The sequence below is a fragment of the Zonotrichia albicollis genome, chromosome 3 (genome assembly GCF_047830755.1).
Source record: "Zonotrichia albicollis isolate bZonAlb1 chromosome 3, bZonAlb1.hap1, whole genome shotgun sequence".
NCBI classification, from domain to species: Eukaryota; Metazoa; Chordata; class Aves; order Passeriformes; family Passerellidae; genus Zonotrichia; species Zonotrichia albicollis.
The window spans coordinates 1,905,372-1,930,444 of NC_133821.1; the positions used below are offsets into that span (position 1 = coordinate 1,905,372).

The 25,073-nt window shown below is 34.6% G+C and overlaps 1 protein-coding gene across 3 annotated transcripts in view; it reads left to right on the forward strand.

The window, feature by feature from the left end:
- The first annotated feature begins 1,158 nt into the window (after window positions 1–1,158).
- LOC141728419 (L-gulonolactone oxidase-like) overlaps window positions 1,159–25,073 on the forward strand; it is a 45,805-nt gene continuing 21,890 nt past the window's right edge. For 2 of the 3 annotated variants that reach the window (XM_074536428.1, XM_074536427.1), the window contains exons 1-7: window positions 1,159–1,305; window positions 3,357–3,458; window positions 13,966–14,091; window positions 17,247–17,341; window positions 22,530–22,620; window positions 24,037–24,072; window positions 24,881–25,030. In XM_074536428.1, coding sequence (XP_074392529.1) covers window positions 1,282–1,305; window positions 3,357–3,458; window positions 13,966–14,091; window positions 17,247–17,341; window positions 22,530–22,620; window positions 24,037–24,072; window positions 24,881–25,030 — 624 coding nt within the window. In that variant the 5' untranslated portion in view covers window positions 1,159–1,281. Of the gene's footprint in view, window positions 1,306–3,356; window positions 3,459–13,965; window positions 14,092–17,246; window positions 17,342–22,529; window positions 22,621–24,036; window positions 24,073–24,844; window positions 25,031–25,073 lie in introns of all 3 variants that reach the window. The other variant, XM_074536429.1, reaches the window with a different exon arrangement.

The window sequence follows — 25,073 nt, forward strand, 5'->3', positions numbered from 1 at the left end:
TATATATTCCCATTTTTCCACGAATTCTCAGCCCCAAAAATTTGGGAATTATTCCCAATTTTTTCCAATTTAAACCCCCCAAAATTGAGACTTTTTCCCCCAAAATTTGGGATTTTTTTCCCATTTTTCCCAAAAAAATTGAGAATTTTTTCCCCCTAAATTTTGGATTTATTCCCTATTTTTTCCTCAAAAAAATTGAAAATTTTTCTCCAATTTTCCCCCCAAAAATTTGGGATTTTTTTCCCCATTTTTTCCTCAAAAAAATTGAGAATTTTCCCTCCAATTTTTATCCCATTTTTCCACAAAAAATTTGGAATTTTTTCCCATTTTTTCCCCTCCAAAATTGAGAATTTTTTCCCCCTAAATTTTTGATTTTTTCCCCAAAAAATTGAGAATTTTTCCCCAACTTTCCCCCCAAAAATTTTGGGATTTATTTCCCGTTTTTCCCAATTTTTCCCCATTTTTTCCTCCAAAAAATTGAGAATTTTCCCCCAATTTTTATCCCATTTTTTCACAAAAAATTTGGAATTTTTTCCCATTTTTCCCTCAAAAATTGAGAATTTTTTCCCAATTTTCCCCCCAAAAATTTGGGATTTTTTTCCCCATTTTTCCCCCCCAAAATTGAGAATTTTTCCCCAATTTTCCCCCAAAAATTTGGGATTTATTCCCCATTTTTTCCTCAAAAAAATTGAGAATTTCCCCCCAATTTTTATCCCATTTTTCCACAAAAAATTTTGATTTTTTTTTTCCCATTTTTCCTCAAAAAAATTGAGAATTTTCCCCCAGTTTTTATCCCATTTTTCCACAAAATATTTGGCATTTTTTCCCAATTTTCCCCCCAAAAATTTGGAATTTTTTGCCATTTTTCCCCCAAAAAATTTGGGATTTATTCCCCATTTTTCCCTCAAAAAATTGAGAATTTCCCCCCAATTTTTATCCCATTTTCCAAAAAAAAATTTTGGAATTTTTCCCCCCAAAAATTGAGAATTTTTCCCCAATTTTCCCCCCAAAAATTTGGAATTTTTTCCCCCCAAAATTTGAGATTTATTCCCATTTTTTTCCCCAAAATTTGGGAATTTTCCCATTCCCGGCTCCGCTCCAGCTTTTCCCTCCTCCCTCGGGAATTTCGCAATTCCCAAAAAAAACCCAAAATTCCCAATTTTTTTTCCCAATTTCCGGGAATTCAGAGGAGCAGCGACCTCGGAGCCGTCGGGAACTCCCAAAAAAATCCCAAAAAATTCAAAATATTCCCAAAAAATTCCCCAAAATTCCCAAAAATCCATGGAAGGAAGCGGCTCCAGCGTGGTGAGAAAAATCCGAATTTTTTTGGGGAAAAATTCGAATTTTTTGGGGGAAAAATCCGATTTTTTGGGGGAAAAATCCGAATTTTTTGGGGGAAAAATGTGAATTTTTTGGGGGAAAATTCCGAATTTTAAAGGGGTAAACTTTGAATTTTTTGGGGGGAAAAATCCGAATTTTTGGGGGGGAAAAATCCGAATTTTTTTGGGAAAAAATCCGAATTTTTGGGGGGAAAATGGAATTTTTGGGGGGGAAAAATCCGAATTTTAAAGGGGTAAAAATGGAATTTTGGGTGTTTTTTTGGGGGAGAATTTTTGGAATTTATTTTTATTTTTAAGGAATTTTTCGGGATTTTTTTGGGGGCTTTTATTTGGGATTTTTTTGGGGGATTTTTGGGGGGAATTTTTGATTTTTTTAGGGATTTTTTGGGACTTTTTTGGGATTTTGAGGGAATTTTTGGAAGATTTTTTTGGATTTTTGGGGGGATTTTTTGGGGAATTTTTGGAAGAATTTTTAAAATTTTTTGGGATTTTTGGGGAATTTTTTGTGGATTTTTGGGGGATTTTTGGAAGAATTTTTTTGGATTTTTCGGGGATATTTTGTGGAATTTTTGGGGTTTTTTTGAGATTTTTTTGGGATTTTGGGGGGAATTTTGGAAGAAATTTTTTCGATTTTTTGGGATTTTTTTGGATATTTTGTGGAATTTTTTGGGGATATTTGAGACGGATTTTTGGAATCTTTTGGGAATTTTTGGAAGAATTTTTTTCCATTTTTTGGGATTTTTGGAGGATTTTTTTTTGGAATTTTTAGGGATTTTTTTCGGGAATTTTGTGGAATTTTTGGAGGGAATTTTGGGGCAATTCTTGGGATTTTTGCAGGAATTTATTTTTATTTTTTCCGGGTTTTTTGAGGATTTTAGGAGTTTTTCTTGTGGATTTTAAACAGGTTTTTTGGGGTTTTTTGGAAGAATTATTTTGGATTTTTTGGGATTTTTTTCAGGATCTTTTGGGATTTTTTTCAGGATCTTTTGGGGTTTTTTGGAGGGGATTTTTGAGAATTTTTAGGGGTTTTTTGGGATTCTTTTTGGATTTTGGGGGAATTTTTGGGAAGAATTTTTTTAGATTTTTTGGGTTTTTTGGGGATTTTTGTGCTGAAATTCTGGGGAGGGGGAGGGGAATGGGGGAGGGGCAGAGCCGGAATTTGGGATTTGGGGAATTTTGGGAATTTGGGGATTTTTGGGATTTTTGGGATTTGGGACTTTTGGTATTTTGAGATTTTTAGGATTTGGGATTTTTAGGATTTTGGGGATTTTGAGATTTTTGGGATTTGGGGATTTGTGGTTTGGGATTTTTGGCATTTGGGGTTTTTTTGAGATTTTTGGGATTTTTTGATTTTGGGGATTTTTTGATTTTTGGGATTTTTTGATTTTGGGGATTTGGGATTTTGGGGATTTTGTGGATTTTTGGGATGGGATTTGCAGTTTGGGATTTTTGGGATTTTTTAATTTTTGGGATTTTTGGGATTTTTGGTATTTGGGATTTTTGGGATTTTGAGATTTTTGGGATTTTTTGATTTTTGGGATTTTGGGATTTTTGGGGTTTGGAATTTTTGGGACTTGGGATTATTGGGGTGGGATTTGCGGTTTGGGATTTTTGGGATTTTTTGATTTTTGGGATTTGGGATTTTTTTATTTTGGGGATTTTTGGGATTTTGGGGATTTGCGGTTTGAGATTTTTGGGATTTTGGGATTTTTGGTATTTGGGGATTTTTTTTATTTTGGGATTTTTGGGATTTTGAGAACTTTGGGTATTTGGGATTTTGGGGATTTTTTGATTTTTGGGATTTTGGGATTTTTTGGATTTTGAGAAGTTCGGGTATTTGGGATTTTTGGGATTTGGGATTTTTGGGATTTGGGATTTTTTTATTTTGGGGATTTTTTTGATTTGGGATTTTTTGATTTGAGATTTTTGGGATTTTTTTTATTTTGCGATTTTGGGATTTTTGGGAATTTGGGATTTGGGCTCCTCCCCATGGCCGTCTCTCTCCCATTGGCTCAGCCCCAGGGCCAATCAGGGCTGAGGTTCCAGAACTGGGCCGGGACCTTCGGGTGCCGCCCCGAGCGCTTCTACCGCCCCCGGGAGCTGCGGGAGATACGGCAGGTACGGAGGGGAAATGGGGGAAATTCCGGGAAAAATGGGAAAATTCCTGAGAAAATGGGAAAATTCCCGAGAAAATGGGAATTCCAGGGAAAAAACGGGAAAAAACGGGGAAAAAAATGAGAAAAATAGGAAAAAATTGGGAATTTCAGGGGGAAAAATTGGGGAAAAAACAAGGAAAAAATGGCAAAAATCAGAGAAAATTTGGGAAAAATTGGGAATTTCAGTGGGGAAAAATGGGGAAAAAACAGGGAAAAAAATTGGAAAAAAAACAAGGAAAAAAATGGGGAAAAACAAGGGAAAAAAATGGGAAAAATCAGAGAAAATTTGGGGAAAATTGGGAATTTCAGTGGGAAAAATTGGAAAAAAACCCATTCCTAAATCCTGGCTTTTACCGACCCCGGGACCTGCGGGAGATACGGCAGGTACGGAGGGAAATGGGGGAAATTCCGGGAAAAATGGGAAAAATCCTGAAAAATGGGAAAATTGGGAATTCCAGGGAAAAAACGGAAAAAAACGGGGAAAAAATGGGAAAAAAAATGAGAAAAATAGGAAAAAAATTGGGAATTTCAGTGGGAAAAAATGGGAAAAATCAGAGGAAATTTGGGGAAAATTGGGAATTTCAGTGGGAAAAAATTGGGGAAAAAATAAGGAAAAATGAAAAAAAAAAACAAGGAAAAAAATGAGAAAAATCAGAGAAAATTTGGGGAAAATTGGGAATTTTAGTAGGAAAAATTGGGGAAAAAACAAGGAAAAAATGGGAAAAAAATCAAGAAAAAAAAATGGGAAAAATCAGAGAAAAATTGGGAATTTCAGTGGGGAAAAAATGGGAAAAAAACAAGGAAAAAATGGGGAAAAAAACGAGGAAAAAAAAGGGAAAAATCAGAGAAAATTTGGGAAAATTGGGAATTTCAGTGGGAAAAAAAAACAAGGAAAAAAATGGGGAAAATTGGGAATTTCAGTGGGAAAAAATGGGAAAAAAATCAGAGAAAATTTGGGGAAAATTGGGAATTTCAGTGGGAAAAATTGGGAATAAAACCATTCCTAAATCCTGGCTTTTACCGACCCCGGGACCTGCGGGAAATACAACAGGTACGGAGGGAAAATGGGGAAAATTCACCAAAAAATGGGAAAATTTGGAAAAAAAACAAGAAAAAAAATGGAAAAATCAGAGAAAATTTGGGAAAAATTGGGGAAAAAACAAGGAAAAAATGGGGGAAAAACAAGGCAAAAAACAAGGAAAAAAACCAGGGAAAAATGGGAAAAATCAGAGAAAAATTGGGAATTTCAGTGGGAAAAAAATGGGAAAAAAACAAGGAAAAAATGGGGAAAAAACAAGGAAAAAAAATGAGAAAAATCAGAGAAAATTCGGGAAAAATTCCTGAAAAAAACGGGGAAAAAAATGGGAAAAATCTGGGGGAAAAAAAGGGAAAATTTGGGAATTTCAGTGGGAAAAAATGGGAAAAAACAGAGGAAATTTGGGAAAAATTGGGAATTTCAGTGGGAAAAAAGCAAGAAAAAAAATGGGAAAAAAACAAGGAAAAAAATGGGAAAAATTGGGAATTTCAGTGGAAAAAAATGGGAAAAAACAAGGAAAAAAATGAGAAAAATTGAGAATTTCAGCACGAAAAATTCCTGTAAATTCTCGAAAAATCAGGAAAAGTTGGGGAAAATTGGGAAAAAATCAGGAATTCCTGTGGGAAAAAATCAGGGGAAAAGTTCAGAATTCCAGTGGGAAAATTCCTGAAAAAAAAAAAGGGAAAAAACAAGGAAAAATAAATGGGAATTTCAGTGGGAAAAAAACAAGGAAAACATGGGAAACAAAACAAGGAAAAAAATGGGAAAAATCAGAGAAAATTTGGGAAAAATTGGGGAAGAAACAAGGAAAAAATGGGAAAAAAAACCAAGGAAAAAAAAGGGAAAAATCAGAGAAAATTTGGGAAAAAACAAGGAAAAAATGGAAAAAAAAAAAACAAGGAAAAAAATGAGAAAAATCAGAGAAAGTTTGGGAAAAATTGGGAATTTCAGTGGGGAAAAAATGGGGGAAAAACAAGGAAAAAAAAAGGGAAAAATCAGAGAAAATTTGGGGAAAATTGGGAATTTCAGTGGGAAAAAAAAATTCCTAAATCCTGGCATTTACCGACCCCGGGACCTGCGGGAAATACAACAGGTACGGAGGGAAAATGGGGAAATTCCGGGAAAAATGGGAAAATTCCTGAGAAAATGGGAATTCCAGGGAAAAAAACTGAAAAAAACGGGGAAAAAATGGGAAAAAAATGAGAAAAATAGGGAAAAATTGGGAATTTCAGGGGGAAAAATTGGGGAAAAAACAAGGAAAAAATTGGAAAAAAAACAAGGAAAAAAATTGAGAAAAATCAGAGAAAATTTGGGAATTTCAGTGGAAAAAAAAGGGAAAAAAACAAGGAAAAAAATGGGAAAAAAACAAGGAAAAAAATGGGAAAAATCAGAGAAAATTTGGGAAAAATTGGGAATTTCAGTGGGAAAAATTGGGGAAAAAACAAGGAAAAAACAAGGAAAAATGTGAAAAAAAAACAAGGAAAAAAATGGGCAAAATCAGAGAAAATTTGGGGAAAATTGGGAATTTCAGTGGGGAAAAAATGGGGGAAAAACAAGGAAAAAAACAAGGAGAAAACAAGGAAAAAATGGGAAAAAAACAAGGAAAAAAATGAGAAAAATCAGAGAAAATGTGGGAAAAATTGGGAATTTCAGTGGGAAAAAAATGGGAAAAAAACAAGGAAAAAAAAAGGGAAAAATCAGAGAAAATGTGGGAAAAATTGGGAATTTCAGTGGAAAAAAACCATTCCTAAATCCTGGCTTCTACCGACCCCGGGACCTGCGGGAGATACGGCAGGTACGGAGGGAAAATTGGGGAAAATTCATCAAAAAATGGGAAAATTCCTGAAAAAATGGGAAAATTTGAGAAAAAAAAAAGGAAAAAAATGGGAAAAATCAGAGAAAATTTGGGGAAAATTGGGGAAAAAACAAGGAAAAAATGGGAAAAAAACAAGGAAAAAAATGGGAAAAATCAGAGAAAATTTGGGAAAAATTGGGAATTTCAGTGGGAAAAAATGGGAAAAAACAAGGAAAAAAATGGGAAAAATCAGAGAAAATTTGGGGAAAATTGGGGAAAAAACAAGGAAAAAATGGGAAAAAAACAAGGAAAAAATGAGAAAAATCAGAGAAAATTTGGGGAAAAAATGGGGAAAAAAACAAGGAAAAAAATTGAGAAAAATCAGAGAAAATTTGGGAAAAATTGGGGAAGAAACAAGGAAAAAATGGGAAAAAAATAAAGGAAAAAAATGGGAAAAATCAGAGAAAATTTGGGAAAAAACAAGGAAAAAATGGGGAAAAAAACAAGGAAAAAATGAGAAAAATCAGAGAAAATTTGGGGAAAATTGGGAATTTCAGTGGGAAAAAACAAGGAAAAACAAGGAAAAAATGGGAAAAAAACCAAGGAATAAATGAGAAAAATCAGAGAAAATTTGGGAAAGATTGGGAATTTCAGTGGGAAAAATCAGGGGACAAATTGGGAACTCCAAGGGGAAAAATTCCAGGAAAAAGTGGAATTCCAAAGGGAAAAGTATTGGGAAAATTCCCCGAAAAACCTGGAAAAATTGGGAATTCCAGGGAAAATTCCTGAAAAAAAAATGGAAAAATTGGGAAAAAATCCTGAAAAACCCAAGAATTTGGTGGGGAAAATTCCAGCAGAAGTGAGAAAAAATTTCCAAAAATTTGACAACAATTCCCAAAAAATTGGGGAAAATCAGGAAAAACAAAAAAAAAAAATCAGGAATTCCAAGGGAAAAAATTGGGAATTTCAATGGGGAATAATCAGGAAAAAAATCTGTGAAAAAGTGAGAATTCCAAAGGGAAAAAAAAATCAGGAATTCCAACAGGGAAAATTGGGGAAAATATGGAAAAATTGGGAATTCTGACAGGAAAAATCAGGAATTTTAATGGGAAAAATCAGGAAAAAAATGGGAAATTCTGGGAATATTGGATATTCCAATGGGAAAAATTGGGAATTTCAATGGGGAATAATCAGGAAAAATATCTGTGAAAAATTGGGAATTCCAAAGGGAAAAAAATCAGGAATTCCAACAGGAAAATTCTGGAAAAATGGGAATTACAAAAGGAAAAAATGGGGAAATTATGGAAAAATTGGGAATTCTGACGGGAAAAATCGGGAATTTCAATGGGAAAAGTCAGGAAAAAAATCTGTGAAAAATTGGGAATTCCAAAGGGAAAAAAAATCAGGAATTCCAACAGGAAAAATCCGGAAAAATGGGAATTCTGACAGGAAAAATCGGGAATTTCAATGGGAAAAATCAGGAAAAATGGGGAAAATCTGGGAATATTGGATATTCCAATGGGAAAAATTGGGAATTTCAATGGGAAAAATCAGGAAAAAAATCTGGGAAAAACTGGGAATTCCAAAGGGAAAAAAAATCAGGAATTCCAACAAGAAAAATCTGGAAAAATGGGAATTACAACAGGAAAAAAATGGGGAAATTATGGAAAAATTGGGAATTCTGACAGGAAAAATTGGGAATTTCAATGGGAAAAATTGGGAATTTCAATGGGAAAAATTGGGAATTTCAATGGGAAAAATCAGGAAAAAAATCTGGGAAAAATTGGGAATTCCAAAGGGAAAAAAATCAGGAATTCCAACAGGAAAAATCTGGAAAAATTGGAATTACAACAGGAAAAAAATGGGGAAATTATAGAAAAATTGGGAATTCTGACGGGAAAAATTGGGAATTTCAATGGGAAAAGTCAGGAAAAAATCTGTGAAAAATTGAGAATTCCAAAGGGAAAAAAAATCAGGAATTCCAACAGGAAAAATCTGGAAAAATGGGAATTACAACAGGAAAAATTGGAAAAAATGGGAATTACAACAGGAAAATTGGGAAAATTATGGAAAAATTGGGAATTCCAACAGGAAAAATTGGGAATTTCAATGGGAAAAATCAGGAAAAAAGGGGAAAATCTGGGAATATTGGATATTCCAACAGGAAAAATCGGGAATTCCAGCAGGGAAAAATAATCGTGAATTTCCTAGAGGAAATGGGGAAAAATTGGGAATTTCAATGGGAAAAATTGGGAATTCCAGAGGGAAAAATTCCCAAAAAATTGGCAAGAAAATTCCTGAAATTCCTGATATTTTAGGAATTTTTTGGGGACATTCCCGATGGTTTTAGATCCATTTTTTTGGGATATTCTTGGTAGTTCTGGGTGGATTTTTTGGGACATTCCTGATATTTTAGGAGTGGTTTATTTTGGAATAATCCCCTTGGTTTAGGATTGGATTTTTAGGGATATTCCCGATATTTTAGGATCATTTTTTGGGGACATTTCTGATATTTTAGGATCCGTTTTTTTGGGATATTTCTGATATTTTAGGAGTGGTTTATTTTGGAATAATCCCCTTGGTTTAGGATTGGGATTTTTGGGATATTCCCGATATTTTAGGATCCGTTTTTTAGGGACATTTCTGATATTTTAGGATTCGGTTTTTTGGGATATTCCCAATATTTCAGTATCTTTTTTTGGGGACATTTCTGATATTTTAGGATTGGTATTTTTGGGACATTTCCCATATTTTAAGATTGATTTTTTGGGGACATTTACCATGTTTTAGGATCAGGTTTTTTGGGACATTTCTGATATTTTAGGATCCATTTTTTGGTGACATTTCTGATATTTTAGGATCCATTTTTTTGGGACATTTCTGAAAATTTAGGATCAGTTTTTTTTGGGACATTTCTGATATTTTAGGAAATTTTTTTGGGACATTTCTGATATTTTAAGATCGATTTTTTGGGGACATTTCTGATATTTTAGGATCCATTTTTTGGGGACATTTCTGATATTTTCGGATCAGTTTTTTGGGACATTTCTGATATTTTAAGAATTTTTTTGGGGATATTTCTGGTATTTTAGGATCAGTTTTTGGGGACATTTCTGATATTTTAGGATCATTTTTTTGGGGACATTTCTGATATTTTAGGATTTTTTTTGGGGACATTTCTGATATTTTAGGATTGGTTTTTTGGGACATTTCTGATATTTTAGGATCCGTTTTTTGGGGACATTTCTGATATTTTAGGAGTGGTTTATTTTAGAATAATCCCCTTGGTTTAGGTTTGGGTTTTTAGGGATATTCCCGATATTTTAGGATCCAATTTTTGGGGACATTCTCGATATTTTCGGATCCATTTTTTGGGGACATTTCTGATATTTTAAGAATTTTTTTGGGACATTTCTGATATTTTAGGATCCATTTTTTGGGGACATTCCCGATATTTTCGGATCCATTTTTTGGTGACATTTCTGATATTTTAGGATCAGTTTTTTGGGGACATTTCTGATATTTTAGGATCAGTTTTTAGGGGCCATTCCTGATATTTTAGGAGTGGTTTATTTTAGAATAATCCCCTTGGTTTAGGATTGGGTTTTTTGGGATATTCCCGATATTTTAGGATCCGTTTTTTGGGGACCTTTCTGATATTTTAGGAATTTTTTGGGGACATTTCTGATATTTTAGGATCAATTTTTTTGAGACATTTCTGATATTTTAGGATCGATTTTTTGGGGACATTTCTGATATTTTAGGATCATTTTTTTGGGGACATTTCTGATATTTTAGCAGTGGTTTATTTTGGAATAATCCCCTTGGTTTAGGATTGGGTTTTTTGGGATATTCCCGATATTTTAGGATCAGTTTTTTTGGGGACATTTCTGATATTTTAGGATCAATTTTTTGGGATATTCCCAATATTTTAGGATCAGTTTTTTGGGGATATTTCTGATATTTTAGGAATTTTTTTGGGGACATTTCTGATATTTTAGGATCCGGTTTTTTGGGATATTTGCGATATTTTAGGATCAATTTTTTGGGACATTTCTGATATTTTAGGATCAGGTTTTTTGGGATATTCCTGATATTTTAGGATCCATTTTTTGAGATATTCCCAATATTTTAGTATCTTTTTTTGGTGACATTTCTGATATTTTAGGATCCATTTTTTGGGGACCTTTCTGATATTTCAGGATCCATTTTTTGGGGACATTTCTGATATTTTAGGATCCGTTTTTTTGGGACATTTCTGATATTTTACAATCCATTTTTCGGGGACATTTCCCATGTTTTAGGATCATTTTTTTGGGGACATTTCTGATATTTTAGGATCGATTTTTTGGGGATACTTCTGATATTTTAAGAATTTTTTGGTGACATTCCCGATATTTTCGGATCCATTTTTTGGTGATATTTCTGATATTTTAGGAATTTTTTGGGGGACATTTCTGATATTTTAGGATCCACTTTTTAGGGATATTTCTGGTATTTTAGGATCATTTTTTGGGGACATTTCTGATATTTTAGGAGTGGTTTATTTTAGAATAATCCCATTGTTTTAGGACTGGTTTTTTTTAGGACATTTCTGATATTTTAGGATCCATTTTTTGGGATATTTCTGATATTTTAGGATCCATTTTTTGGGGACATTTCTGATATTTTAGGAAATTTTTTTGGGTCATTTCTGATATTTTAAGATTGATTTTTTGGGGACATTTACCATGTTTTAGGATCCATTTTTTGGGGATATTCCCAATATTTTAGTATTTTTTGGGGACATTTCTGATATTTTAGGAGTGGTTTATTTTAGAATAATCCCCTTGTTTTAGGATTGGGTTTTTTAGGGACATTTCTGATATTTCAGGAATTTTTTTGGGACATTCCCGATATTTTAGGATCGGTTTTTTGGGCACATTCCCGATATTTTAGGATCCATTTTTTGGGACATTTCTGATATTTTAGGATCATTTTTTTGGGGGCATTTCTGAAATTTTAGGATCCGTTTTTTGGGGACATTTCTGGTATTTTAGGATCCGTTTTTGGGGACATTCCCAATATTTCAGTATCAGTTTTTTTGGGACATTTCTGATATTTTAGGATCGGTTTTTGGGGGACATTTCTGATATTTTAGTATCATTTTTTGGGGACATTTCTGATATTTTAGGACCGGTTTTTTTGGGGACATTTCTGATATTTTAGGATCAGTTTTTGGGGGACATTTCTGATATTTTAGGAAATTTTTTGGGGACATTTCTGATATTTTAACATCCGATTTTTGGGGACATTTCTGGTATTTTAGGATCCATTTTTTGGGGCATTTCTAAAATTTTAGAATTGATTTTTTGGGGACATTTCTGATATTTTAAGAATTTTTTTGGGGACATTTCTGATATTTTAGGATCATTTTTTAGGGACATTTCTGATATTTTAGGATCAGTTTTTTAGGGACATTTCTGATATTTTAGGAGTGGTTTATTTTGGAATAATCCCCTTGGTTTAGGATTGGGTTTTTAGGGACATTCCCAATATTTTAGGATCCATTTTTTAGGCATATTTCTGATATTTTAGTATCTTTTTTTGGGGACCTTTCTGGTATTTTAGGATCCAATTTTTGGGGACATTTCTGATATTTTAGGATCTTTTTTTTGGGGACATTTCTTATATTTTAGGATCTTTTTTTGGGGTCATTTCTGATATTTTAGGATCCATTTTTTGGGGATATTTCTGATATTTTAGGATCGATTTTTTGGGGACATTTCCCATGTTTTAGGATCATTTTTTTGGGGACATTTCTGATATTTTAAGAATTTTTTGGGGGACATTTCTGATATTTTAGGATCCATTTTTTTGGGGACATTTCTGGTATTTTAGGATCAGTTTTTTGGGGACATTTCTGATATTTTAGGATCAATTTTTTAGGGATATTTCTGGTATTTTAGGATCAGTTTTTTGGGGGACATTTCTGATATTTTAGGAATTTTTTTGGGGACATTTCTGATATTTTAGGATCCGGTTTTTTGGGATATTTGCGATATTTTAGGATCAATTTTTTGGGACATTTCTGATATTTTAGGATCAGGTTTTTTGGGATATTCCTGATATTTTAGGATCCATTTTTTGGGGACATTTCTGATATTTTAGGATGATTTTTTTGGGATATTTCTGATATTATAGGATCAGTTTTTTAGGGATATTTCTGAAATTTTAGGAATTTTTTGGGGGGATATTCCTGATATTTTCAGATCCATTTTTTGGGGACATTCCCGATATTTTAGGATCCGATTTTTGGGGACATTTCTGATATTTTAGGATCATTTTTTGGGCACATTCCAAATATTTTAGGATTGGTTTTTTTGGGGACATTTCTGATATTTTAGGATCTATTTTTTGGGATATTCCCAATATTTTAGTATCTTTTTTTGGGAACATTTCTGATATTTTAGGATCAGATTTTTGGGGACATTTCTGATATTTTAGGATCCATTTTTTTGGGGATATTCCCGATATTTTAGGATTTTTTGGGGGATATTTCTGATATTTTAGGATCCATTTTTTGGGGACATTTCTGATATTTTAGGATCGGTTTTTTGGGGACTTTTACCAGGTTTTAGGATCCGTTTTTTGGGGGACATTTCTGATATTTTAGGATCCATTTTTTGGGATATTCCCAATATTTTAGGAATTTTTTTGGGGACATTTCTGATATTTTAGGATTAATTTTTTTGGGACATTTCTGATATTTTAGGATCAGTTTTTTCAGACATTCCCGATATTTTGGGATTGGTTTTTTTGGGGATATTCCCGATATTTTAGGATCAGATTTTTTGGGACATTTCTGATATTTTAGGATCCAATTTTTGGGGACATTTCTGATATTTTAGGAGTGGTTTATTTTAGAATAATCCCCCTATTTTAGGATTGGGTTTTTAGGGATATTCCCGATATTTTAGTATCTTTTTTTGGGGACCTTTCTGATATTTTAGGATCGGTTTTTTGGGGACTTTTACCAGGTTTTAGGATCCGTTTTTTAGGGATATTTCTGATATTTTAGGATCAGGTTTTTTGGGGATATTTCTGATATTTTAGGATCCATTTTTAGGGGACATTTCCCATGTTTTAGGATCATTTTTTTGGGGACATTTCCCATGTTTTAGGCTCATTTTTTTGGGGTTATTTCTGGTATTTTAGGTAATTTTTTGGGGACATTTCTGATATTTTAGGATCAGATTTTTAGGGATATTTCGGGTATTTTAGGATCAGTTTTTTTGGGGACATTTTTGATATTTTAAAAATTTTTTTGGGGACATTCCTGATATTTTAGGATCCATTTTTTGGGGATATTTCTGTTATTTTAGGATCGATTTTTTGGGGACATTTCCGATATTTTAGGATTCGTTTTTGGGGACATTCCTGATATTTTAGGATTGGTATTTTTGGGACATTCCCCATATTTTAAGATTGATTTTTTGGGGACATTTACCATGTTTTAGGATCAGGTTTTTTGGGACATTTCTGATATTTTAGGATCGATTTTTTGGGGACACTTCCCATGTTTTAGGATCCGTTTTTTGGGGGATATTTCTGGTATTTTAGGTAATTTTTGGGGTAATTTCTGGTGTTTTGGGGTAGATCCTGGTGCTGGCGCGGGAGCAGGGCAAGCGGGTGAAGGTGGTCGGGGGCGGCCACTCCCCCTCGGACATCGCCTGCACCGATGGCTTCATGATCCACCTGGGCCACCTCAACCGCGTGCTGCAGGTCAGGCTGGAATGTTCCGGAACATTGAAAAAAAAATCACAAAAAATTCCCCAAAATTAAAAAAATTCCCACCTAAAAATTCCCAAAAAATCACCAAAAAATCACCAAAAAATCCCTCAAAAATCACAAAAAAATCACAATAAATCACGAAAAAATCCCCCAAAAATCACAAAAAAAAATCCCTCAAAAATCACAATAAATTACAAAAAATGCCCCCAAAAATCACAAAAAAATTCCACAAAAATCACAAAAAAATTCCCAAAAAAATCACAAAAATATCCCCCAAAAACTCAACCGCGTGCTGCAGGTCAGGCTGGAATGTTCCGGAACATTGAAAAAAAATCACCCAAAATTGCCCAAAATTAAAAAAATTCCCTCCCAAAAATCCCCAAAAAATCAGAATAAATCACGAAAAAATCCCCCAAAATCACCCAAAAAATCACTCAAAAATCCCCCAAAAATCACAAAAAAAATTTCCCCAAAAAATCACAATAAATTACAAAAAAATGCCCCCAAAAATCACAAAAAAATCCCCCCAAAAATCACAAAAAAAACCCCCCAAAAATCACAAAAAAATTCCCCAAAAAATCACAATAAATTACAAAAAAATGCCCCTAAAAATCACAAAAAAATCCCTCAAAAATCACAAAAAAAAACCCCAAAAATCCCCAAAAAATCACAATAAATTACAAAAAAATGCCCCTAAAAATCACAAAAAAAAGCCCCTAAAAAATCACCAAAAAAATATCCCAAAAACTCAACCATGTGCTGCAGGTCAGGCCGGAATGTTCTGGAAAATTGAAAAAAAAATCACCCAAAATTCCCCAAAATTAAAAAAACTCCCTCACAAAAATCCCAAAAAAATCCCTCAAAAATCACAATAAATCACAAAAAAATCCCCCAAAAATCACAAAAAAAATTCCCCAAAAAATCACAATAAATTACAAAAAAATACCCCCCAAAAATCACAAAAAAATCCCTCAAAAATCACAAAAAAATCACAAAAAAATCCCAATAAATTACAAAAAAATACCCCCCAAAATCACAAAAAAAATCCCCAAAAAAAATCACAAAAATATTCCCCAAAAACTCAACCACGTGCTGCAGGTCACGCATGGAACATTCCAGAAAAACACACAGGGAAATTATAAAAAAAATCATCAAAAATTCCCCCCCCCAAAAAAAACCCACTAAAAAATCAGAAAAAAATCCCCAAAAATCCCAAATAAAAATTCCAAAAAATCAACAAAAATGCTCAAACAATCACCAAAAAAATCTGAAAAAATTCCCAAAAAATCAGGAAAAAATCCCAAAAAATCAGAAAAAAAATCCCAAAAATAAAAAAAAAATATTCCAAAAACTCAGAAAATAAAATCTCCAAAAATCAGGAAAAAAAATCCCCCAAAAAAACAGAAAAATTCCCAAAAAAATCAGAAAAAAAATCCAGAAAACCAGAAAAAAATTCCAAATAATCAGAAAAAAATCCCCAGAAATCCCAAATAAAAATTAAAAAAAATCACCAAAAAAGCTCAAAAAATCACCAAAAAATCAGAAAAAAATCCCCAAAAATCAGAAAAAAATCCCAAAAAATCAGAAAAAATTCCCCCAAAAACTCAACCGCGTGCTGCAGGTCAGGCGCAGAATGTTCCGGAACATTGAAAAAAAAAAAATCCCCAAAATTAAAAAAATTCCCCCCAAAAATCCCGAAAAAATCACGATAAATCACGAAAAAATCCCACAAAAATCACCCAAAAATCCCTCAAAAATCTCAAAAATATCCCCCAAGAATCACAAAAAAATTCCCCAAAAAATCACAATAAATTACAAAAAATCGCCCCCAAAATTCACAAGAAAATCCCTCAAAAAATCACAGAAAAATCCCCCAAGAATCACAAAAAAATTTCCCCAAAAAATCACAATAAATTACAAAAAAATGCCCCCAAAAATCACAAAAAACCCTCAAAAATCACAAAAAAATCCCTCAAAAAAATCACAAAATAATTCCCCAAAATATCACAATAAATTACAAATAATGCCCCCAAAAATCACAAAAAAATCTCCCAAAAATCCCTCAAAAAATTCCCCAAAAAATCACAATAAATTACAAAAAATGCCCCCAAAAATCACAAAAAAATTTCCCCAAAATATCACAATAAATTACAAAAAATACCCCCCAAAAATCACAAAAAAATTTCCCCAAAAAATCACAATAAATTACAAAAAAATACCCCCCAAAAATCACAAAAAAATCCCTCAAAAATCACAAAATTCCCCCTAAAATCACCAAAAAAATCACAAAAAATTCCCAAAAAAAATCACAAAAAAATCCCCAAAAAACTCAACCGCGTGCTGCAGGTCAGGCATGGAATGTTCCGGAACATTGAGAAAAAATCACCCAAAATTGCCCAAAATTAAAAAAAAATCTCTCCCAAAAATCCCAAAAAAATCCCTCAAAAAACCCCCCAAAAATCACAAAAAAATCCCCCAAAAATCACAAAAAATCCCCCAAGAATCACAAAAAAAAATTCCCCAAAAATCACAATAAATTACAAAAAAATGCCCCCAAAAATCACCCAAAAAATCCCTCAAAAAATCACAAAAAAATCCCCCAAGAATCACAAAAAAATTTCCCCAAAAAATCACAATAAATTACAAAAAAATGCCCCCAAAAATCCCAAAAAAATCAGAAAAAAATCCAAATAATCAGAAAAAAAATCGCAAAAAAATCAGAAAAAAAAAATCCCAAAAAATCAGAAAAAAACATCCCAAAAAATGAGAAAAAATATCACAAAAAATAAAAAAAAATCACCAAAAAATCAGAAAAAAATCCCAAAAAAATCCCAAAAAATCAGGAAAAAAATTCTCAAAAAAATCGAAAAAAACCCCAAAAACTCAGAAAAAAAAATTCTAAAAATCAGAAAAAAATCAGAAAAAATTCCCAAAAAATCAGAACAAAATCCAAAAAAATCAGAGAAAAAATCCCAAAAAATCAGAAAAAAATCCCAAAAAATCAGAAAAAAAATCAGAAAAAAAATCCCAAAATATCACAAAAAAAATCACAAAAAAATCAGAAAAAAATCCCAAAAAATCAGAAAAAAATCAGAAAAAAAATCCCCAAAAATTCTCAAAAAATCCCAAAATCCCAAATGTTGCAGGTGGACAAGGAGAAGCTGCAGGTGAAGGTGGAGGCCGGGATTCTGCTCTCGGAGCTCAACCTGGAGCTGGATAAACACAGGATGGCCCTGGAGAAGTGAGAGCGGGGATAAATCTGGGATTAATTAATTAATTAATTAAATGTGGGATTAATTTAATTAAATGTGGGATTAAATATGGGATTAAATATGGGATTTAATATGGGATTAAATATGGGATTTAATTTAATTAAATATAGGATTAAATATGGGATTAAATATTCGTTTAATTTAATTAAATGTGGGATTGAATATGGGATTAAATATTGGATTTAATTTAATTAAATATGGGATTTAATTTAATTAAATATAGGATTAAATATAGGATTAAATATTCGTTTAATTTAATTAAATGTGGGATTGAATATGGGATTAAATATTGGATTTAATTTAATTAAATATGGGATTTAATTTAATTAAATATAGGATTAAATATAGGATTAAATATTCGTTTAATTTAATTAAATGTGGGATTGAATATGGGATTAAATATTGGATTTAATTTAATTAAATATGGGATTTAATTTAATTAAATATGGGATTAAATATGGGATTTATTTTTATTAAATATGGGATTTAATATGGGATTAAATATGGGATTTAATTTAATTACATATAGGATTAAATATGGGATTAAATTTAATTGAATGTGGGATTAATTTAATTAAATATGGGATTGGGAATGGAGAAACATGGGATGGCCCTGGAGAAGTGAGAGCGGGAATAAATCTGGGATTAATTAAATATGGGATTAATTTAATTAAATATGGGATTAAATATGGGATTTAATTTAATTAAATATGGGATTAAATATGGGATTAAATATAGGATTTATTTCATTTACATATGGGATTAAATATGGGATTAAATATGGGATTTAATTTAATTAAATATAGGATTAAATATGGGATTAAATATGGGATTAATTTAATTAAATGTGGGATTGAATATGGGATTAAATATGGGATTTAATTTAATTAAATAAAGGATTTAATTTAATTAAATATGGGATTAAATATGGGATTTAATTTTATTAAATATGGGATTGAATATGGGATTAATTTAATTAAGTATTGGATTAAATATGGGATTTAATATGGGAATGGATAAACACGGAATGGCCCTGGAGAAGTGAGAGCGGGAATAAATGTGGGATTAATTAATTAAATATGGGATATAATATTGGATTTAATTTAAGAAAATATTGGATTAAATAATAGATTAAATATGGGATTAAATTTGGTATTAAATTTAATTACGTATGGGATTAAATATGGGATTAATTTAATTAAATATGGGATTGAATATGGGATTAAATATGGGTTTTAATTTAATTACATAAGGGATTAAATATGGGATTAAATAGGGGATTAAATTTATTAAATATGGGATTAAATATTGGATTGAATTAAATTACATATGGGATTAAATATAGTATTAAATATGGGATTAAATTTATTTAAATATGGGATTAAATATGGGATTAACTATGGGATTAAATATGGTAATAATTATGGGATTAAATATGGGATTTAATTTAATTAAACATGGGATTGGATATGGAATTAATTTAATTAAATATAGGATTTAATTTGATTAAATATGGGATTAAATATGGGATTTAATTTAATTAAATATGGGATTAAATGTGGGATTAAATTTATTTAAATATGGGATTAAATATAGGATTTATTTCATTTACATATGGGATTAAATATGGGATTAATTTAATTCAATATGGGATTGAATATGGGATTAAATATGGGAATGGATAAACACAGGATGGCCCTGGAGAAGTGAGAGCAGGAATAAATGTGGGATTAATTAATTAAATGTGGGATTAATTTAATTACATGTGGGATTAAATGTGGGATTGGGATGGGAATGGATAAACACAGGATGGCCCTGGAGAAGTGAGATTGGAAATATGGGAATTAATATGGGATTAAATTTCAGTAAATGTGGGATTAAATATGGGATTTAATTTAATTAAATATAGGATTTAATTTGATTAAATATGGGATTAAATATGGGATTTAATTTAATTAAATATGGGATTAAATGTGGGATTAAATTTATTTAAATATGGGATTAAATATAGGATTTATTTCCTTTACATATGGGATTAAATATGGGATTAATTTAATTCAATATGGGATTGAATATGGGATTAAATATGGGAATGGATAAACATGGGATGGCCCTGGAGAAGTGAGAGTGGGCATAAATATGGGATTAATTAATTAAATATGGGATTAATTTAATTAAATATGGGATTGAATATGCGATTAAATATGGGATTAATTTAATTAAATATGGGATTGGAAATGGGATTAAATATGGGAATGGATAAACACGGGATGGTCCTGGAGAAGTGAGAGGGGGAATAAATGTGGGATTAATTAATTAAATATGGGATTAATTTAATTAAATGTGGGATGGGAATGGATAAACACGGCCTGGCCCTGGAGAAGTGAGATTGGAAATATGGGAATTAATATGGGATTAAATTTCAGTAAATGTGGGATTGAATTTGGGATTTAATTTAATTAAATGTGGGATTAAATACGGGATTGAATATGGGATGGGAAGGGGGATGGGAACGGGACGTGAATCCAGGTGGGATCAGAATCTGGGAATGGATCCGGGTGGGATCAGGATCCAGGAATGGATCCAGGTGGGATCAGGAATGGATCCAGGTGGGATCCAAAGCTGGGAATGGATCCGGGTGGGACCAGGACCGGATCCGGGTGGGATTGAGAACCAGGAATGGATCCAGGAGGGATCAGAATCCGGGACTGGATCTGGGTGGGATCAGGATCTCCAGGAATGGATCCAGGTGGGATTGAGAGCCAGGAATGGATCCAGGAGGGATCAGAATCTGGGAATGGATCCGGGTGGGATCAGGATCTCCAGGAATGGATCCAGGTGGGATTGAGAGCCAGGAATGGATCCAGGAGGGATCAGAATCTGGGAATGGATCCGGGTGGGATCAGGATCTCCAGGAATGGATCCAGGTGGGATTGAGAGCCAGGAATGGATCCAGGAGGGATCAGAATCTGGGAATGGATCCGGGTGGGATCAGGATCTCCAGGAATGGATCCAGGTGGGATCAGAATCTCCAGGAATGGATCTGGGTGGGACCAGGACTGGATCTGGGTGGGATTGAGAGCCAGGACTGGATCTGGGTGGGATCAGGATCTCCAGGAATGGATCCAGGTGGGACCAGGAATGGATCCGGGTGGGATCAGGATCTCCAGGACCGGATCTGGGTGGGATCAGGATCTCCAGGAATGGATCCGGGTGGGAGCAGGACCGGATCTGGGTGGGACCAGGACTGGATCCAGGTGGGATTGAGAGCCAGGACGGGATCCAGGTGGGATCAGGATCTCCAGGACTGGATCTGGGTGGGATCAGGAATGGATCTGGGTGGGATTAAGAGCCAGGAATGGATCCAGGAGGGATCAGAATCCGGGACTGGATCTGGGTGGGATCAGGATCTCCAGGAATGGATCTGGGTGGGATCGGGATCTCCAGGACTGGATCCGGGTGGGATCAGGATCTCCAGGAATGGATCTGGGTGGGAGCAGGACCGGATCTGGGTGGGATTGAGAGCCAGGAATGGATCTGGGTGGGACCAGGACTGGATCTGGGTGGGACCAGGAATGGATCCAGGTGGGATTGAGAGCCAGGAATGGATCCGGGTGGGATCAGGATCTCCAGGACCGGATCCGGGTGGGATCAAGCGCAGGAATGGATCCGGATGGGATCAGGATCTCCAGGAATGGATCCAGGTGGGAGCAGGACCGGATCTGGGTGGGATTGAGAGCCAGGACTGGATCCGGGTGGGATCAGGATCTCCAGGAATGGATCTGGGTGGGACCAGGACCGGATCCGGGTGGGATTGAGAGCCAGGACTGGATCCGGGTGGGACCAGGATCTCCAGGACCGGATCCAGGTGGGATCAGGACTGGATCTGGGTGGGATTGAGAGCCAAGAATGGATCCGGGTGGGATCCAAAGCTGGGAATGGATCTGGGTGGGACCAGGACCGGATCCGGGTGGGATCAGGATCTCCAGGAATGGATCCAGGTGGGACCAGGATCGGATCTGGGTGGAATTGAAAGCCAGGAATGGATCCAGGAGGGCTCCAAAGCTGGGAATGGATTCAGGTGGGAGCAGGACCGGATCTGGGTGGGATCAGGATCAGGAATGGATCCTGGTGGGATTGGGATCCAGGAATGGGTCCAGGAGAGATCAGGAATGGATCCAGGTGGGAGCAAAATCTGGCAATGGATCCAGGTGGGATTGAGAGCCAGGAATGGATCCGGGTGGGACCAGGATCTCCAGGAATGGATCCAGGTGGGACCAGGACTGGATCTGGGTGGGATTGAGAGCCAGGAATGGATCCAGGTGGGATCAAAATGTAGGAATGGATCCAGGAGAGATCCATTGGATCTCCTGGATTTTGGGCTCCAAAGCTGGGAATGGATCCGGGTGGGACCAGGACTGGATCTGGGTGGGATTGAGAGCCAGGAATGGATCCGGGTGGGATCAGGAATGGATCCAGGTGGGATTGAGATCCAGGACCGGATCCGGGTGGGATCAGGATCTCCAGGACCGGATCTGGGTGGGACCAGGAATGGATCCGGGTGGGATTGAGAGCCAGGAATGGATCCAGGTGGGCTCCAAAGCTGGGACCGGATCCGGGTGGGACCAGGACTGGATTCCGGTGGGACTGGGATCTGGGAATGGATTCAGGAGGGATCCAAACTTGGGAATGGATCCAGGTGGGATCAGGCTCAGGAATGGATCCAGGTGAGATTGGGAATTGGAATGGATCCGGGTGGGACCAGGACCAGATCCGGGTGGGATTGAGAGCCAGAACTGGATCCGGGTGGGACCAGGAATGGATCCAGGTGGGATTGAGAGCCAGGAATGGATCCAGGAGGGCTCCAAAGCTGGGACTGGATCCGGGTGGGACCAGGAATGGATCCAGGTGGGACCAGGACCGGATCTGGGTGGGACCAGGACTGGATCCGGGTGGGATCAGGAATGGATCCAGATGGGATTGAGAGCCAGGAATGGATCCAGGTGGGATCAGGATTGGGAATGGATCCAGGAGAGATCAGGACCGGATCCGGGTGGGACCAGAATCCGGGACTGGATCTGGGTGGGACCAGGACCGAATCCATCCAGGCTCCGGCTCCATGTCCCCAATCCCACCCCGTGTTTTCCCCGTTGCCAGTCTGGGCGCGGTGGCCGAGGTCACGGCCGCCGGGGTCATCGGCACCGGCACCCACAACACCGGCATCCAGCTCGGCATCCTCGCCACCCAGGTGAGAAAATTCCCGAAATTTTCCTAAAATTTCCGAAATTTTCCTAAAATTTGGGGTTTTTGGGGCGGGTTGGTCTTAGAAAACCCCCCTTAGAAAATCCCTCCCCCAAAAATTTTGAAATTTTAAAAAATAATTTAGGTTTTTGGAAGTGGCAAAAAAAAAAAAATTATAAGGTGAATTAAAATAATGCAAAAAATCCCCCCCCAAAAAAATTTTTAGAAGTCACAGAAGACTTCCAAAAGTGCCAAAATGTCTGAAAAAAATCCCCAAAATATCTCCAAAAAATTCCCCAAAAAATTCCCAAAAAATTCCCGAAAAATAAAAATATCCTCAAAAATCTCCAAGAAATCAAAAAAAAAAAAAATTCTAAAAATCCCCCCTCCAAAAAAATTGCCCGAAAAATTCCAAAATAATTTTAAAATATTAAAAAAAATCCAAATTCCAATAATAATAAAAAAAATCTAAAATAATCACAAAAAATTCCAAAAAAATCCCCAAAAATTAAAAAAAAAATTTAATCAAATCCTCAAGAAGCCCCAAAAAGCGCCCAAAATTGCCAACAAATCCTGAAAAAAATATTTTAAAATCCCCCCAAAAAATCCCATCAAATATCTAATAATGGCAAAAATGCCCAAAAATTCCCCAAAAAATCCCCAAAAAAGCAAAAAAAACCTCCCAAAAATCCCCCCATAAATGGAATAAAATTTAAAAAAATTCTGAAATAAATCCAAAAAAATTAGAAAAAAATCGAAATAAAATTTAAAAAAAATCCGAAAAAAATCCAAAGAAATCCGAAAAAAATTAAAAAATCCAAAGAAATCCGAAAAAATAAAAAAAAATCCGAAAAAATTCAGGAAAAAGTCCCCACCAAAAAATCCGAAAAAAATTCCAAAAAAATCCGAAAAAAATCCGAAAAAAAAAAAAAAATTCCAAAACAAATCCGAAAATATTCCAAAACAAATCCAAAAAATTTCAGGAAAAAATCCAAAAAAAATCCGAAAAAAATTCCGAAAAATTTCAGGAAAAAATTAAAAAAAAAATCCGAAAAAAATCCGAAAAAATCAGAAAAAAATCAGAAAAAAGTAAAAAAAATCCGAAAAAATTTAAAAAAAATATCCGAAAAGAATCCAAAAAAATCTGGAAAAATTCTGAAAAAAAATCGAAAAAAATCGAAAAAAAATCCGAAAAAATTTTTTAAAAATCCGAAAAAAAATTAAAAAAAAAAATCCTAAAAAATTCAAATAAAAATCCGAAAAAAATTCTGACAACATCCAAAAAATCCGAAAAAAATTCGAAAAAAATCCGAAAAAAATTCTGAAAAAAATCAAAATAAAATTCAAAAAAAATCCAAATAAAACCGGAAAAATTCCCCAAAAATTCCTAAAAAATTCCCAAACATCCCGGTTTTTTCCCCAGGTGGTGGCGCTGACGCTGCTGCTGGCCTCGGGGGAGGTTCTGGAATGTTCCGAGTGGCAGAACCCGGAAGTGTTTGGGGCGGCCCGGCTGCACCTGGGGGCGCTGGGAATTAAAATTTTATAAAAATCTCAAAAAAAAATTTAATTAAATCCTCAAGAAGCCCCAAAAAAGCGCCCAAAATTGCCAACAAATTCTGAAAAAAAGTCTTTTAAAATCCCCCCAAAAAATCCCATCAAAAATCCCCAAAAATTCCACCAAAAATCCCCCCAAAAAAGAAAAAAAAACCCTCCCAAAATCCCCCCATAAACTGAATAAAATTTTTAAAAATTCCGAAATAAATCCGAAAAAATTAGACAAAAATTGAAAAAAATCTAAATTAAAAAAAAATTTAAAAAAAAATCCGAAAAAATTCTGAAAATAATAAAAAAAAATCCAAAAAAAAATTCAGAAAAAAATTTAAAAAATAATAAAAAAATTCCAAAAAAATCCGAAAAAAATTTAAAAAAAATTCTGAAAAAAATAAAAAAAGAATCCAAAAAAATCCGAAAAAATTCCAAAGAAAATCCAAAAAAAATTCCAAAAAAACCCAAAAAAATTCCAAAAAAATTTTGAAAAAAATCAAAATAAAATCCTAAAAAATTCCAAAAAAAAAATCCGGAAAAAATTCTGAAAAACATCCAAAAAAATCCAAAAAAATTCCCAAAAAATTCTGAAAAAATTAAAAAAAAATTCAAAAAAAATTGCAAATAAATCCGGAAAAATTCCCAAAAAATTCCTAAAAAATTCCCCAAATTCCCTTTTGTTCCAGGTTGTGGCCCTGACGCTACTGCTGGCCTCGGGGGAGGTTCTGGAATGTTCCGAGTCCCTGAACCCGGAAGTGTTCGGGGCGGCCCGGCTGCACCTGGGGGCGCTGGGGATCGTCCTGGACGTCACCTTCCAGTGCGTGCCCGAGTTCCGCCTGCGGGAAATCGCCTTTCCATCCACCCTCACACAGGTGGGGAAAAATCCCAAAATTCCCCCAAAAATTCCCCCAAAAT